The sequence below is a fragment of the Psammomys obesus genome, unplaced genomic scaffold, assembly GCF_907164565.1.
Source record: "Psammomys obesus unplaced genomic scaffold, mPsaObe1.curated_primary_1811, whole genome shotgun sequence".
Classification (NCBI taxonomy): Eukaryota; Metazoa; Chordata; class Mammalia; order Rodentia; family Muridae; genus Psammomys; species Psammomys obesus.
In genome coordinates, this window is record NW_026592890.1 from 12,041,660 (window position 1) to 12,058,821 (window position 17,162).

Here is a 17,162-nt window from a genome sequence, read left to right on the forward strand (position 1 = left end):
CAGGCTCCTGTTAGGGCCTCTCAGGGAAGTGCTGCATTTCTCAGCATGTAAACATACTGGTATTTTACAATAAAACTCCTGGCACTGCTTAGTGTTGCCATGGTAATTTGACAGTTTGCCAAGCCTTTTTGAAAATGTGTTTTTCTGAGAATACAAAATTTGGTTGTCAGTCTTTCCTTGAGCTTGGATCTCCATTCTACTCACCCCCTTGGAAAGTTAAACCAAACAATATGGTCTCCCGTCCCCGCCTCTTTCCCCTCCCCCACCCTCCCTCTCTCCCTCAAAACATGGCATCCATTACCTTCCTGCGTGGCCTGACAGAAAACCATCTCTCTAAATTGAAACTCAGTTTTAAATCTAATGTTCTGCCACCACAGGCTCTACTGTTGGAATTAAAGTTACAATCATCGTTAGCATATAATCGATTAGGGCTGTGATGTGGGTATGGTAATGCTGGCAGCAAGGAATCCCGCACAGCACGGTATTGTAACTGCACTCGCTGCTCATTTGTTTACTTGCGTGGGGTAATCTGGGAACGTTCTAGGAACAGGGAGTTGCTGGGTCACATGGAAGCTTGTCACCGGTGTCCCTACCACGAGTTTGACTTCCGGTGCTGGGAGTGTCACTGGGGCCTCTTGCATGCAAGGCTAGGAGTAAAACACTGGATTGTTATGCTTCCAACCCAACTGCTTACTTGGCAGTGATCCATATCATGTTAGAGGAAATTCACCTCGTTAACAAAATTGAAACAAATTCTTAAACCTGAGGATGATATAAATGGAAACTCCAGCACAGGTCAGTCTAAGGATGCTACTCTCTCTCAGCCTCCCTCCCCCATCACTCTGGACTTACCTCTAACTTTGTTTTACCTTTGTTCACTCTCTACGCAGGTGTCAGTTGTCCCTGGAGGTTCTGATGGGCCCTGCTGTGGTTATTTCTACACTGGCCTACCCTGAGCCAGATCCAGGCATTAGAGGGCATCTCTGAGGCCGTCCATAAGCCCATGTCTAGTCTCTGCTCTGCCCCCACTGCAAGGCGGCCAATTCCAACTCTCATTTGAGTGAGCAGGCAAAGCCACATGGTCCCCCTTGAGTCCTTCCTTGTGTCTGTGTTTCTGTCTGACTGCTCAGTGGTCCCTCCACCCCTATGGAAGTCATCTCTCTCTGATAAATGGCTGCATACCTCCCTTGTCTCTCCATCCTTGCTGCCTCCCACGTGAAAGCTACTGTGTTAACACATGAGAGCAAGTCATGAAAGGAACTAAGAATACTGAGGGGATTATTGCAATCTGAAAGTCCTGCCTTAGCAATATCTTCAAAAACAGCAGAACATGGAGGTAGTGGTGTGTGAGCTGACTGCACTGTCTCAGAGGGGTGGGCTCGTCTATGCCTGTGTCTGTTCTGAGCACTGTAGGCGAGGTTCATTCACCCGGGCAGCAGGAGGCTTTGGTGTTTCTTCCAGTGCAAATTCAGTTTCTGAGGTCACAAGACACTGATCCTGTGGCCGCTCAAACCAATTAGGTAAGGTGGGCCTTGTTTAGCTTTCATTTCTGGGATGGGACACTGGCCTCACACATGCTAGGCAAACACTCTTCCAGTAAAGCACACAGCAGCTCTACCTTTAATTTTCATACTTTTAAAATTTCCCAGTGTGTACTCTTGCATTTGAGTAGTGTGTGTGGGGGGGGATCAAGGGAATGAAAGGGGCCTGGAGGAGTGTCCCTTCTTCTATTCAAGGATGCCCTGGGCTTTTTCTGAGAAGTGATTAAGGATGTGAACAAGGCTTAGCGGGATCCCAGGTCTGAATGAGGAGTCCTTTGGGGAAGGTGGGTCCTCTGTGTCCCGCAGCCATTGCCTTTCAGGAGGCTCCTCCTCAGCTTATTCTCTCTTGATCCCTGTGAGTGATGACAGTCACACTGAGCCCTCTATAGCACACCAGTCCCTGCTCCTCTCAAGCCCATCAGCACCTGATCACTGCAGATCCTCCTCTGACGTGGGGTTCAGGCCTCCCAGTGCCTTTGTCTCTGTGCGCAGTGCCTCCCATTGAACCAGAAGCCAACAACCATGCCCTTTGTCTGCATATCTCTGACCTAGCTCTGGCGATGTTCTTTAGGCTCTGAGATGCTCTGCTAATTTCTACCATGCGCTTCTGGGTAAATGTGGCATCCCCTTACTTGACCAGGAGCATTGGTGAAATGTATGGCATCCAGTTTCTCAGCTCTGGGTGAAATTTTAGTGTCGGAAAAGCCATTGCCACATTTTCTTTTTTTCTCTGGACTTTGGTCCACTGGGGACATCAGATTTCCAAGAGTACTGGGTGAGGCCAGAGCAGTCTCCTGTATGCAGCCAGGTCTTCAGATTCTTTATTATCAGCATGGAAATCCTGACTGGATATGAGCCTGCTCTGGAGCTCCTGGCACCTCAGGCAGGGCATCAGCCAGCTCCTGGATGCTCTGCATGTGGAGTCCTTCAGCACTCCGACTCTACAAGAAATCTCTGTTGAACTTGCACATCACTCCAGAAAAGTGTGTAAAAGCCACATGTCCATGATAGGACCCACTGTTTTGAATGTTGGAGTCCCAGTAGCCCCAGGATTGTATTTCCGGTCCAACAGGCTTTGCTATGAAGTGAGGCCATTTCCTGCTTGTTCTTGGGGCTGCTGATAAAGTCTCAGTTGCAAAGTACAGCAGGAGCACACATACCTTCAGTCCCCTGCCTCAGCAGATCCTCTGTGTAGGTAAGGCTTGCCCTTACTTGGCATACATGCCATCTTTCTGAAGATGCCACAGCGGGTGTAGGAGAGTCTGCGGTTCTGTGATCACTCTGCTCTCGGTCAGTAGCTGTGACTTTCTGAGGTGTCCATAGTACGGCCAACTATAAGTGCCTGGTGGTGTGATGGAAGAACGGCGTGCCCACAGATGTTCTGAGAAACGGGTAGGAGCCTGCATGTTCTTCACAGGACTGCAGTGGCTAGGCCAGGCTGGGCTGCATGGTGGAACTGTCAAATCCACCCTGAGGACTTTTCCAGCTCTCCAGGAACCAGAATTTTCAAGTGCTTGGCTGCAAACCCCCTCTTTTTGTTTTTTATAAAGATGCTGCAGGGTTTCACTGGTGGTTGCCCGGAAGCTTGCCTTCTCCCTGCAGCCTCTGCTGACATCTAGTGGTAAAGGGTGAATAATCGCGTGTAAGACATTGGAAGGCTGAAGGGATCAGGGAATTCAGAGCTCCCACCCCCACCCCCGTGTGTGTGTGTGTGTGTGTGTGTGTGTGTGTGTGTGTGTGTGTGATATGCATGTGATGTGTTTACTATGTGTGCACGTTTGTGTATGTGGGTGCAGGCTGTGTGCACGGTGTGGGTGTAGAAGTCAGAGGACAATCTTGGAGTTGGTCCTCGCCTACTTTGTTTGGGTCTGGGTTTATTTCTTGTTCACTGGTATGTGGAAACACTCTGCTAGCTGCCTTAGAATCACCCAGCATTTTGATCTCTACCTCCATTTCCACATAGGGATGCTGGGGTTACAGATACTTCTGCTACAGGTCCAGCTTTTATGTGGGGATTTGAACTCAGGTCCTCAGCCCTTGCATAAGTGACTCTTCCCACTAAGCCATCTCCTCAGCTCCTAAATGACTTTTTAAAAGTGACAGAATCTTAATGTTGGTTGCATGACCTAACTCTACAGGAAACAGAATTTAAGGTGGGGTCAAGCATATACCCAGGTCCTTTAGCTTGTTTGAATCACCTCCTACGTAGTCCATCTCTGGGTACATCCTTACAGACTTAGAGCTGTGTGGCCTTGGACCTTGGGTCAGATGGATGAAAACAGGTCACCAATGTTCTCAAAGAAGGACTAGAGAGGCTCACGGGATCCCCGTGATCTTAAAATAGGAAAGAGGCCTCCGTGTTACCATGTGATTTCTAGCAGGGCTAGAAATCCTCACTGGAACTTGGCACTCATTTCTGCCCACACTCTCGTGTGTAGCAGGTTCCCTTCACCTTGACTATGTAAATGGGGGTGTTGAGGCTGACTGGTGGAGTGACTTGCCCAAGGTCTGGTGTCTGGAAATAAACCCTGGTTGGCAACTGAGGAGGAGGCAAAGGCCCTTGCAGGCTTGCAGCATGTCCCTGGTGGTGGGCGTGGCATAGCGAGGCCAGAGCTCCTTCCACAGTGGCCACCAGCATGGTGAGCGGCTGTGATGGGAGCAGTAACTAGTCTTAGACTAGTTGCCACCCGAAGGGAGGAGCTTTTCTAGACTCCTGTGTGCTGACTTCATTTATGAAATGACATATGCATGCGCGCGCACACACGGAAATAGAAATATTTTTTAAGAACCTATTTTTAGGAAACAGCATACACGTTGGTTCTTCCCGCTGCTTGCCAGTGTGGCTGTGCAGAGATGTGCACAAAGGCTTCAGGCCACTCCATCATCTAGTGATCAAGGGTCTCCTCATTCCCATCTTCTCTTAAAGGACCAAGTTGAAAGACCTGGGCGACTAGACTAGTCTGGTCTCTAGACCAGGAACCCCATGAGAGCTAAATGTGTGCTGCCCAAACTTGTCACACAGGCATCCTTTTGGACTATTTTCCCATCTCCTTTCTATCTGCCCCATCACAGAGACTCCATGGGGAGGTAGGATCTGTCTTCTCCACATGCTCTGGGTAGATGGAAGGTAGGAGGGGGTATTTGGAGCAAAGGCCCACCCAGGTCTGGCTCAGGAAGGAGGCACACACAGGCATTAACAGGTTAAGAGGCTAGTGGAGGGGCCAGTTAGGAGAAGCGAGTTGGGGTTAGAAAGGATGGTGCATTTGCGATCTTGTGGGAGACTCACTGATCCCTAAGCCACTTCTTGGTTCTAGATTATCCTGAATATTTCTTGCAGAGTGCTTCGGGGAGAGAAGGGGCAGAGGATCCTAAGAGAATGGGCAGAACTTAGCAGCTTCTGTCTCTTCAGGCTAAGCAGAACATGTATAGTGCAAGGGATGTGTTGGGGCCTGGAGCATGAGCAAGGAAGGGTTGTTGCCTGGTGGGCTGGGCATGGACAGAGTGAGGTCTGAACTCAGTGTCGTGCTCCATTTGATGAGGCATCTGCCAATCAGTGTATCATTTATGATCACTACATCTCTCTGTGTGTTAGTTTTAGGAACTAAATCAAACCGGCTTTTAAAATATTAGCAATTTGTCAGAGCCTATTACTGAACAATGGTGGTTCCTTTGGATTTGAACCAAAACATTCCAAAGTGTCAGTGAGGCCTGGGTTTCTCCCCCTCCATGCTTCACTTCGCTCTCTGATGGGCATTTCAAAACAAGCACATACCCACCCTTGAGTCCTCAGCAAAGGTAACATGTCAGGACAAGACAAGGCCAGGCCCAGACCTCGGAATCTCTGGGAGGAAGGGATAGTGATGGGGGATATCATGCCAGATCTGACAAAATTAATGTCCCACAGAAAGAAAAAGTCCATTTGCCACAGAGAGAGAGACTGCTGGCTTGCTCCAACAGTTGTTCTCTATACGTACCCGCGCTGTGGAAGCTAGGATAAAAGGTGAGAGGCAAGTAAAGGAGTAACCCCTAGAGACAGTGCCTATGCTGTTCAGCCGTCACTGTGTAGCCGTGGACATACCACACACTCACATGAAAGTAGCCAGCATCTGCCCCCAGGGGTCTCCTTATCTGGGCTGGGAGTGCTTACAGCTCCAAGGTGGTTCCAAGGTTTCCAATGTGAGACTTCCAGCCTCCTGTTGGTCCTGTGGGGGAACCTGCTGATCTGAGGGGCAGAACCAACAGATGCAGGGCTCTCTCCACACCCCATTGTGTCATGGTAATGTATACAACCCATAGCAGCTGTGCAGCAGTGATGCAGCAAAGCCCCTTTACTCCGTTAGTGAAGGTGGCAATTCTGGCTCGCCATGGCATCTGGACCACAGTTGTTATTAAGTAGCAAAGGCATAGGATTGGATTTTGGCTTTTCCTTATCTCTTATTCAGTAGTGAATCCGATCCAAGGGGCAGAGGATAGAGACTAGAAGACAGAGTGGCAGGGGAAAGCCCGGCTCAAACAGAAGCTAAACATTCCCTTTTCAAAAATGGTATTTATTTTTTAGTGTGTATATGTGTACATTTGCTTGCCATGGTGCATGTGTAGAGGGATTGGTTGGAGAAAAAGGAAAGGGGAAATGATATAATTTTATTTTAAAACAAATAAAAATTAGTATTGAAAAAATCAATTAACAATAAGGACTCCTTAAATTTCACATTAAGACCCTTGGTTTACACTTATACAAGCAACCTGTTATCTATATTCAGCCAAGGTATCAGAAATTAAGAAAGTTGAGAATATTTGTACGAGTGTGTGTGTGTGTGTGTGTGTGTGTGTGTGTGTGTATGTACATGCCTTAGTGTGTGTGTAGAGGTCAGAGGACAACCTGAGGGATGAGGAAGCCTGTCTTCATCATCTACCATGTGGGTCCCGGGTATTGAACTCAGGCCATCAGGCTTGGTGGTGGATGTCTTTACACTCTGAGCGATCTGATCTCACATACCTGAGAGATGCGTTCCCGAAATGTGCAGAGATGGGGACAGGCATGATTTCTGTCCTCAAGCCCCCAAGAGCATATTCTCAAGTAAGTCTTCAAACTTTCTCTAAATCACTGTGACCAAAAGGGGTCTGGAAAGGACGGGCCCCTGCCTGAACACAGTCTTGGGTTTAAGCATCAACGGTTAAGTGTTGCTGGGGTCTCAGCTACGTGTGCTTACGGATTATAGTGACCTTTGTGGCTACAGTTGCTACAGGGAGCATTTTCAATGCAATGGGTACCACAGACTCAAGCTTGGAGGTTGCTCCCACCTGCTGCAGGCAGTAACGTAGCTCGCCCCCACAGCTTAAGCCGGCTGCTGTTTTTCAGTTGAGTTTTGAGGCTCATCACTTCCTCTGGCAGAGTTTTTAAAGTTGCACAAAAGTTGCCAGTTCCCCTCTGTGTCTTCTCTAAGAGATCCTCTCCAGCAACAGAAACTCCTTGAGGCTCCTTAGGTCATGTGGAGGTTTATGTTCAGAAACAAAAGGCGGACAGTCTTGGTGGGTGCCCATGGGTGAGGACAACTGAAGGCATGTGCTGAGGACTGACAAACTCACCCGTACTCCTTCTCCACTCTGCTTTCCCAGGGCAAAGGTGACACGGCCCCCTCAGCTGAGGCGCAGCCAGCTTCATCATCGTCCGCAGAGGTAAGATGATTCATGACTCACGATTCATGTAGTCATTTCCCGCGGCTAAGGTGGCAGGCTCTAGGAAAAATGGCCAACGTGAAGGGTTTCTCAGTTCCCTTGGTTGCTTACCCTGCCTGGAGTCCAAGGAAGCAAACCGTGGTGTGCTTTTTGAAAACTAAGGTATAAAACTGAAAACTTTTGACATTCTAGAGGAGATACAAGCACAGTAGGTTATGCAATGAAGTCTTTGAATAGTAGGGGTCTGCCTTGTGTGCCAAAACCAGAATAGCACCTAGCTAACATTCCTTATTGTAGGGTCTTTTAGTCAGAATCTGTGGGTCATCGGAGTTATTTTATTACTTCATGTGTTATACTCCTTTAAGACATCTATGTGCTGTTGGTGCCTGCCAGCTCCTGAATTTGTGCTTGGGTAAATCAGGGTCCCAGTAGCAGCATTTTGGGAGCTAGGCCGAAGAGGAGCATCTCTAGATGGAAAGAGTTTCTATTTTTTTTCCAAATGGCTGCTTGCTTTTAATAACATTGCAAATAAAAATGTTTCTAAGATGTCATTTATGTTAGTCTGTAATGCCTGATGCCTGGTTGCCAGCATACAGCTAACCCTTACTACATTGGAGGAGGGCACTAGGACCCAGCCAGGTAGTGGGTTTTGGCTGGGTGATGTTAATTGATAGTAATGTAATAGGTGTTGAACAAAAACACTCCTAATTTTTCTGGAGTGTTTTTGCTTTCTTTAAGCAAGAAAATAAATAACAACGATGATAATAATAACAACAACAATAATAACCAAGGAAAGGAATGACTATAAAGGAAGAGTAAAGCCCCTGCAGGCTGTGCTCAAGGGCCAGGGTTGTGCTTTCAGACATGTCTTGGTATAACCAGCAGGAGTCCCTGGTGTTCAGGGTGAGAACACACAGTGGGGACTTGACTGCAAGTCAGTCCTTACAAAGAACAGGCTGGACAGCGTGGGATGCAGCAGGCTGGCGGGGACTTAAGACTTATACCTTAGTTGGTTCTGGCCTTCCCTCTGCTGGTGCTTCTGTGATCCTTCCCTCCTCCTAACTTTTGCTCTATGATAAGACTGTAAACGCTTATTTTAAAAGACTGTAGTACTACAGTGCCCCAGGCTAACCTCAAAGATTCAGCTGCTGTGGAATGTGTGTGCCCAGAGATTTGAAATATTGGGACACTTCCCTGTTACTGTCGTCAAGGTGGCTGATGTAATGATAGTTGTCACATTAAGTTGTTACTGTATTTTCTAAGACCTACGAGCAACTGTTTGCTTAATTAAATTTCCTCACCATTGTTGCTTTACCATTTTTTTTTTTTGGCTCCAATAAAAAGTAATTTGGGGAAAGAAACAAAGGAGATAAAGGTTCCTTGAAGGGTGTGTTCTGTCTATGCATAGTGCAGGTGTCATTTCTCAGAGGACTGGGTCCTGCTGTGTGCTAAAGGCTGTGCTGTTTCCTTCTCTCCTCATTACATTCGATTGCTGCTTTGCAGTGAGCACACAGCACTGTTTTACAGAGAGGACCATTCATTCATTTACTGAGTCTATAGATCCTGACAAAGAAAATGCGGTTTTCCCAGCCTTCCTGTCAGACAGGAACAAAATCACAGAAGCGTGGCCACCCTTGTCCACTGTCCTACAGTGACAGAGACCAAGGTTGCAGTTTTACAGACAGAGAAACAAAGGTGGTTGTTGGGTAAAATAAAAACAACTAAGTTGTCTCCCACAGAAAGAACGCATGAGGTGACCCCAGGTATGGGCCCACCAGCTATTTGCCTAACGCCAGGACAAGTGTGCGTGTTGCTTTTGATTCCTAATTGCTTGTGCAAAGGTCTAGTTTTTGCCAGCTACTTCAATACGCGAAGGAAATAACGAGATGTCTCAAATGCAGAGAGTGGCACCGTACTGATGCTTTTGAACACGGGAATGCTCCATTAAATGCCAGGCAAATGTTCACCCTCCCTGGCTGGTGGCATTAGTTTTCCCATCAGAATTTGGCAGCTGGGGGTTGAGCTGTGCTCCTCAGCCCCACCTTCTAACAGGTCTCTAGTCTTCCTCCTCCCACAACCACCTGACCCTGTCTGTCAGAGACATTGGTTTTTCTCTCTTCCATTTTACCTTTTCTTACCTCTGCCTTGAATCCGAAGCACAAAGAACGGCATCACAGCCGTGGTATGCTTTTCATGGAGCTGTTCATGTGGAGGTGACATTTGAAAATGGCCGAAGTGTAGGGAATCAAAGTGAGAGTCTGTGTTTTAGTGTGCTTTTTAGACCAAAGATCCTGCAACAGAATAGGCCTTTCCCACAGAGCCCCTTGCCAGGGCAGCTGCAGCTGAGGGGACCCTTGTCCATTCCCACCATGACTCTGGATTAGTGTGGCAGGGCCACTGGGTGGGTGCTGACACACGGGAGAGTGGGGAACTGAGGGAGGCCTCTGGTACAGAAGTAGGGAGTATTGCCACAGGAAAACCTGCCATCAACAAGAACATGGGAACAACGTGACTTTGTGTGCGTGTGTTTTGTCCAGTGTGGTTTAATGGCTATATCTAATCATTACATGGCCTCAGAAACTGTGCACACAGCATTTCAGCCGGAACTGTTCCGAGGTTTATCTAGCTGGAGGGAAAGCCTGAGCACAATAGTAATTTTCAATTTCTGGGCTAAGTTTTCATAAACCAAGCAGTAACTTCGAGAGAGATTACTGATGCAAAATTTTATCATAATACCTCTACCTCACTTCCCAACTCCCAACAGACAACACAAAGGATTTGAAGAAATGCCTGAAGTAAAATGACCAAAAAAGAAGAAAATCCCCAGAGTCCAAAAGTTCTCCACCAAGTTCTAGGATCACAGGAAAAAAATGACTTTTTTATACTTCTCTATAATTTCCAAAGAAGCTTTTACTATGGGTACAATAATTTTGTATACATTTTGAAAAGTTAAGTCTGAGCTGTCCTAAATATTGAAAATAACAGGACAACCCTGAAATCATGGTGCAGTGCACACTCAAGGTCTCTGGGTATGTTTATGTATCTGGATTTGGTAGCAGATAACCAGATAATCCCACCATTTGGCAGCTCAGGTAATCTTACCATTTGGACGTGGCCTCTGCTCAGTGACACCAGAGGAAGTGTTAGATCTGTTAAGAGAAGAAATGTCCCCTGTGTATTACAGATGTGATGGTTCCCCCACCTCAGCCTACCAGGGAAGGGCAAGGTAGACCTTTAAGTTACCTTGCAGATGAGTTTCTGCACCACAGGCACAGCCCGGTGACCCTGGCCAGGGTTAGAAGTAGGGGTGCTGTGATGGCCCCCCAGACCTGAGGAGACCGGCTTTCTAGAGCTTCCCTTTATGATAACTACTGAGAGCTTCCAGGGCTCTGAGCCCTGCACCTCTGTGCCAGGCCAGCCTCACGCCTGCAGGGAAGTAGGAGGCTCTCTAGATTCTCAGTTCTAAATGCCAGCCTGGCAGCTCACAGCCTCCACTCTGCTTCGACACCACAGCCTCAAGAGACAAAGGCCAGAGGGATTAAGGCCTATCCTTTAGGAGACTCTCAGAGTTCAGCAACAGTTGTTACTTCAGGCCCTATCCAAGCCCTGCATGCTGATATGCCCTGTGCCTGCCCACAAGCTCCACAGGCAGCAGTCAGGGACCTGTAACCAAGGGGCAAGCTGCTTGAGGCTTCTCTATGCTGCTGTACAAGCACTCGCTTAGATTTTCCCCTCCAAAAGGAATAATCAGATCCTTCTACCCAACTCACTCAAAACACTTAGGGCCATGCAGGGTTCTGGTGAAGCACTGGCAAAATTCCTCACCTTTCTGTGGTCTCATTTTCTCTCATTTCCTACAAAGCAGCAAGAATCCAAGCAGAAGAACTCCCCAGGAGATTGTGAAAATATTACGACTGAGCAGTACCATGCATAGGCCACAGGCTCAAATAGTCTCAGACCAAGAATATTTGAGGAAATATTTTTTTTTGTACTGAATGCTGTTCTATCGTCTGCTAACCAGTGTGATGGTTGTGAATGCAGCACATACATCACGTGTCATCTGGAGAAGTCCAGGGGACACTGCCTCTGTGATGAAGGACAGTTCATGCTGGCCTCTGTGGGCACCAGGCATTCACATGGTACACAGACTTACATACACATCAATCAAACAAAAAGACAAGCAAGTAAAATTTAAAAGTCTAGGATTCCTTGGGACATTGTTAGGGTGAGGGTCTCACCAGTGTCACGGTTTTGACCTCATTTATAAGATGGCAGCTAAGTCATTTGTGGAGTGCCTCATGGCGTGCACATGGCTTTCCTCAATGCCCTTGGTGCACAAAGAGGGGACAGATTAGGCTACTGGGAGAGCTTGGATGCTCTTCTCTGTCAGTTCTCTCCTCCCAAACCCCCACAAGGATCTCTTCCCTCACTCTCGGTTTGTCTTCATCCACAAATTGCTTTGCTAGGTTTGTTAAATTTTCTCTCTCTCTCATTCTCTCTCTTTCTGTATGTGTGTGTTGTATGTGTGCATGTGCCCGCACCCCATGGTGCATGTGTGGAGATCAGAGGGCAACCGTGTCTGAAGCAGAGTTTCTTCGTTGTTCACTGCTGTAAATACAAGAGTAGCTATCCTGCAAGTTCCCGGGGATTCTCCTGTCTCCGCTTTGCATCTTATATAGGAGAGCTGGGATTACAGACATGTGCTTACCATGTGTTAACTCATTAATCAGTCACTGCTACGCAATAGTCATGGTTGTCGGTGTCTGTATCTTTCAAATGAGGATGCAGAGGACATGGAGCCTGTGTGGGGTGGAATTTGAACCCCGTGGTCTGGCCTCAGTGTCTTCATTCTGAGCATGACACTGTCATGTAGACAGCCAAGACAAACTCCTGCAGTCCATTTTGGGAAAATAAATAACATTTAACTTTTTCTCCATGTAACTGTTTGAGAACTCAGAAGGAATCCAAGATTGCTCTTGGCTTTGCTTGCTCTAGGCAGTGCAAATGCCACCTGACAAGACTGCTAAAGCTGGAACAAAGACTGTGAGGCAAGCAGTGTGAATTCTTCCCACCAGCCCGATTCGCTGCTGGAACGCTGAAGGAGCGGCTCCTCGACATTTTCTCAGTACAAGATCTCTGCCTGAAGTGATAGCAACAGCAAATTAAGGATCATGCCCCATGAGTTTTATCTTTACTGTCCAAGGACTGAGAAAAGCTGTGTGACCCCACTGATACCTCCATGTCATGGCTCCACCACTCCAACATACCTGAACAGCAGTTTGAGGGGAAAAGGTTATTTGTCTCACAATTGCTGAGTCTCCTACCGGGCAGATCTGTTGTTTCCATGCCTTGGGTAACCTCAAGACACTGTAAAGGCATAGTGTAGCAGGCTGCTCACCTCATAGCACAAAAGGAAAATGAAAGGGGATAAGAGACCAGTATCCCACATCCTTCTGGGGATGCCACTAATGGTGCCAAGACCTCCACTCTTGCAGCTATACCTCTTAAAGGCTCCCACTCCAATAGTTCTTCAGGCTGGGCATGAACTCTTCAATGCATGAACCTCTGATGACGTCCAAACTGTAGTCCTTCTAAATGGTGTGTACATGTGGGCGGGTGGAGGTTATGTGCATATGGAAACCAGAGGCAGATAGATGCTAAGGGTCTTCCTCAGTTGTTCTCTGTCTTACTTTTTGAGGAATGGCATTTCACTGGTGAGCCCGGAGCTCATCCGTTCAACTAAACTGACTGGCCAGTGAGCTCTGAGGAAGCACCTGACTTCTGAGCACTCACTCCCAACCCTACCCTGTGCTGAGATTATATATGCATGCTGCTGTGTCCAGAATTTATGCTTGGGGCCACACCTGAATTTAGGTCAGCATGCAGGCACCTCACTGACAGCCATCTTTCCAGCTGCTCTTCGAAGCAGTTTTATTCATGATGTTATCCTCACAAGTACAAGCATCCACCAAGGGGCCATGGTGTCTGAGCCTGCCAGATGTTGTGACAGCTGCTCTCTCCTACTTTCCTGCTGGCCCAGGCTCATATTGTAATCATTTTTCCATCTGCAACCAGAGTGAACAGGAGCAATGACAGTTTCCAACGGAGTCAAACTGGGGAGCCCTGCCCTCCTCTGGCAGAGCTGCGAGCTCCCCTGTGAGTGGAGCTGGTTGGGCTTTTCCTGGAGACCCAGAGCATCCTCAGAGGCTGGGGAGGTGTGTGTGGGTACCTCACCTTCATGCCTTCTGGAGATGGCACCCCAGGATTATAGACCAGCTCAGTGGAGGTAGAGGCCACTCCACATGCTTGCTCTCATATGACAACACATCTGTGCATGCTTCAAGTGCGGGGACCACACAAATTGTTAAGACTGAGACCGCTGTAGGCATTCCTCCCTCTCCCATGGGGCTGGGCATGCTCACATGGACAGGCCTATGGGGCATACATACATGCATCTGAGGCCCTGGAGGATGCTGAGGACTAGACTAACTGCTAAAGTGACAAAGAGCGGTGGCTATAAACTGCATTGGAGGATGAACACCTTGGAATATGTCTGAGTGGGAAGGAGAGTTCTACTTCCACTTGACCCTCCCTCTCTTTTTTGTGCTTTGTGGAACTCAAAGGCTCCTATGAGGGCCTTTGTCCAGATGAGCCACGCTGTGCAGCTCCATGAGGACTGAGGAGACCAGGCACCATGGTCTTAGCACATCAGACAGACCTCCTATTCATGTCAGCAGGCTCTCTGACAGGTCGCTGTCCTGGACTCTGTTCAGCAGCTCCCCAGAGAGAGGTGTCCACCTGGAAACTCTTGTTCCCTGAGCTCCTGTATCTTGGTCCTGACATTATGCACCGCACAGAGGAGACACACGTCACTTCCATCCCTGTCTGTAATGGGGAATACATGACATGTGGTGTTCTTTGCATCAGGTCCTCACTGTGGTGTTCTGAGTGGGTCCAAGATGTAAACACAGCACCGTGTGCAGCAGAGGAAGCCACGATGCTGAGCTCATGGTGGTCAGAAGGAACAGGAAGCATTGCTGTCACAGCACTGGGTGTTGACTCTCTGGACATGGCAGTGCCACCTCTGGGTTCCTTCGCTGGTGTGGTGCCCATGTGGCAATGGCGGCATTTCCTCAAAGTGTGACCAACAGAGAAATGCTTCTCAAAATCATTTCTTTAAACATTCAGTTGGAGATGAATAAGCCAAGGTTGTTATGACGATCTCCCATGGCATTCAGTAAAGGCAATTCTTGTCATGGTCACCATGACAACACCCAGTGTACAACTTACATGTATCAGCAATTACATCCCATTAAAAATGAAAGGTTTTTGTTGCTGCTTTCCAACCTGACATGACCACCATTTCCCCAGGGATCAAAGCCCTGGTCTGTTGGCTAATGCACTTTCAAAGGCACCAAGTCCTGGGTAATTACCTTTTAATTCTTGTGGAAGTTTGAATGGAATTACATTTTGGATGGCTCAAACTACAATTATAAAGCATAATGATTTTAGGTCAGGATTATTTAGATGCGATCCTCAGCCCTCCATCCAGTTTTCTTCTTTTGTATCAACTCCAAGCTCAGCTGTGTGGCCATCGGGAGGCAAGAGGCAGGTGGACAAAACGTCCAGGAAGGGGCTTGTTCTATTTCCCCACACAAAGGGGCTGCACCATTTGTGAGCTCTGCTGTGCTGTGCGGGCTCACCTGCACTAGCTTCACAGCCTTGAGCAAAGAGGAAGAGAGAGCTCAGTCTGTTCGCAGATGGCCAGCCGAGCCTGGATGAATTTATCTTTGATATTGTTAGATGCGCCTTTTCCCTTGCAGGGTCCCTTCTTTGGGGTAATAGACCACACACCCTTTGAATTAGGCAGCTAAACAACTCAAAGGCTTCATTTTATTCTGTGCACAAGACAAGCTGGGAAAAACATGTTTGATCCTCAATAAGCTCTCTCCAAGCAGCCGTTCCTGAACAACAGTGATATGGGTCAAGCGGGGACCATTTTCCTGTATGAGAGAAATGTCTTCCCTACGTCTTGAACAGGGAAAGGGCAGCTAGCGGAAGTAAACTCTGCATTTTTATTTGCAAGTACTTGAAATAATTCCAGAGGCTCATGTTCTTTCCCACTCCAGTCAAAAGCCAGGAAAAATAAAAACAACAACAAAACCCCTGATGTTTCAATCAAGCTTGGTGGTTATAGATCGAAATAATTAAAACAGACTTTTTCACAAGGGCCACAAGAGTCCAAGTTTCCAGGGGAGCATTTTATTTTGTCCTCTGCAACACCGGAGACACCCTGCGGCACAGCGTCAAGCAGCTTCACCGTTTCGCTTAACAATGTCACCAGCAGCCGCCACAGTTGTTGCCCATAGAGACAGTCAGGCCTGGACCGCATTTACAGTACAGTTCTGCCTCCATTGGCAGAACAGTGGGAGGAAAGATCCTATTCCTTGCAAAAGACAGTGCTCAGGCTGAACCCAGGGCTTCTGTGGAGGGACGAAGATTAAACAAGGGATGGCAAGGCGTTACTTAATTGTCTGGCTGTTTCATAGAAGGAGACGTCAAGGCCGAGCTGTGTCAGGATTGCCTAGAGCAGAGTAAAACAGCAGAGAAGAGATGAATGGAGAAAGGAGAGGGGGAGGTGGCCCAGGCCTATCATCCATGTCCCTGAGAGTCTGAAGCAGGAGGGCTTCAAGTCAAGGCCACCCTGGACAACTTATCAGGACAATGTTTCCAAAGAGAGAAAAGGGCTAAGATGTAGCTCAGTGGCAGGTACTTGTCTGACATGGGCAAGACCCAAGCTTCAATCTCTAATGTTGAAAAAAACGGGGAGGAAGTGGGAAAGAAAGAGCAAAGGGAGAAGAGAAAAAGAGAGAACAACAGAAAAAGTAAAAAATAAATAAATAAATAAATAAATAAATAAAATGTAAGGAAGAAAAGGCCAGGTGTGAATGATGAACATCTGTAATGCCAGGTGCTTGGGGCTAAGGCAAGATTGTGAGTTCAAGGCCAGCTTGGGCTACAATAAGACCTTGTTACACATGCAAGAGACAAAAGCAGAGAAAACTGCGAGGAAAGGAAGACCATTAGCATCAACTCATTTCCTCACTATTCTGGTGCTTCCCGATTAGCTGCTGGAAGTAATACAGAAGTTTCTAAAACCAGGCATTTTCCTATACCGCCAAAGCCTGTGCCAGAACAAGGAGGCTGCAAGCATCTGTATGCCACACAAGGGAACACACATGGGTAGTGTCTAGGAGGACCCACCTGCAAGAATAAGCCATTATTTTTATTTGCCATCCTTCAGCCAGAGCCGAAGCCTGCGGAGAGGACGGAGGAGGGGGAAAAGGAGGGGTCTTTTTATATCCTGCTAAGGGCGACTGTTGGCCTGGCCAGTGACGGACGGGCATGTGTACTGTGGGGAGGGTCACAGGGTGGCCACGCCAGGTCCCTGACATTTCTGAACATTGCAGTAATTCTTCAGAGCTTTGGCTCTGATGGACTCTGCCAGATGCTGTAACTCCTGTGTGAATTCCGAGCAGCAGCGTGAGGAGCCTGCACTTCACAGGCAGAGCGGTGCCTTGGGGCTGATTGCTGTTTCCCATGCTTCTGGAGTTTGCAGAGCTGGGTTTTGTCCACAGCCATCCAGCTGATGCCTAGGAGGTGGAGTCCTCCTCTGATGGCCTTGGTGGCCGCCCGCTGCCGCTGAAGAGGGCTGCAGGGAGGAGGAGGGCAGGAGGTGGCCTGGGTGGCTGCTAACGTGGGGTGACGTGCTGGCCCAGCACTGAGGGAGGTGATAAAGGAAGAGGCAGCTGCCCGGTGGTCAGAATGGCTCCAGCGTCTGTGGAACGAAAGCAGCCCTGGGCAGGGAGAGATGATCAGGCTGTCACACAGGAAACTGCAAAAACTGTTTCTTAGAAAGGTAAGGGGGCACATGATGGTGGCAGT

At 48.0% G+C, this 17,162-nt stretch overlaps 1 protein-coding gene across 1 annotated transcript in view; it reads left to right on the top strand.

Annotated features, from left to right (window-relative positions):
• Rps6ka2 (ribosomal protein S6 kinase A2) overlaps positions 1-17,162 on the top strand; it is a 277,337-nt gene that overhangs the window by 43,271 nt on the left and 216,904 nt on the right. The window contains exon 3 of the mRNA XM_055615970.1: positions 7,158-7,217. Within this exon, the coding sequence (XP_055471945.1) occupies positions 7,158-7,217 (60 nt within the window). The remainder of the gene's footprint in view (positions 1-7,157; positions 7,218-17,162) is intronic.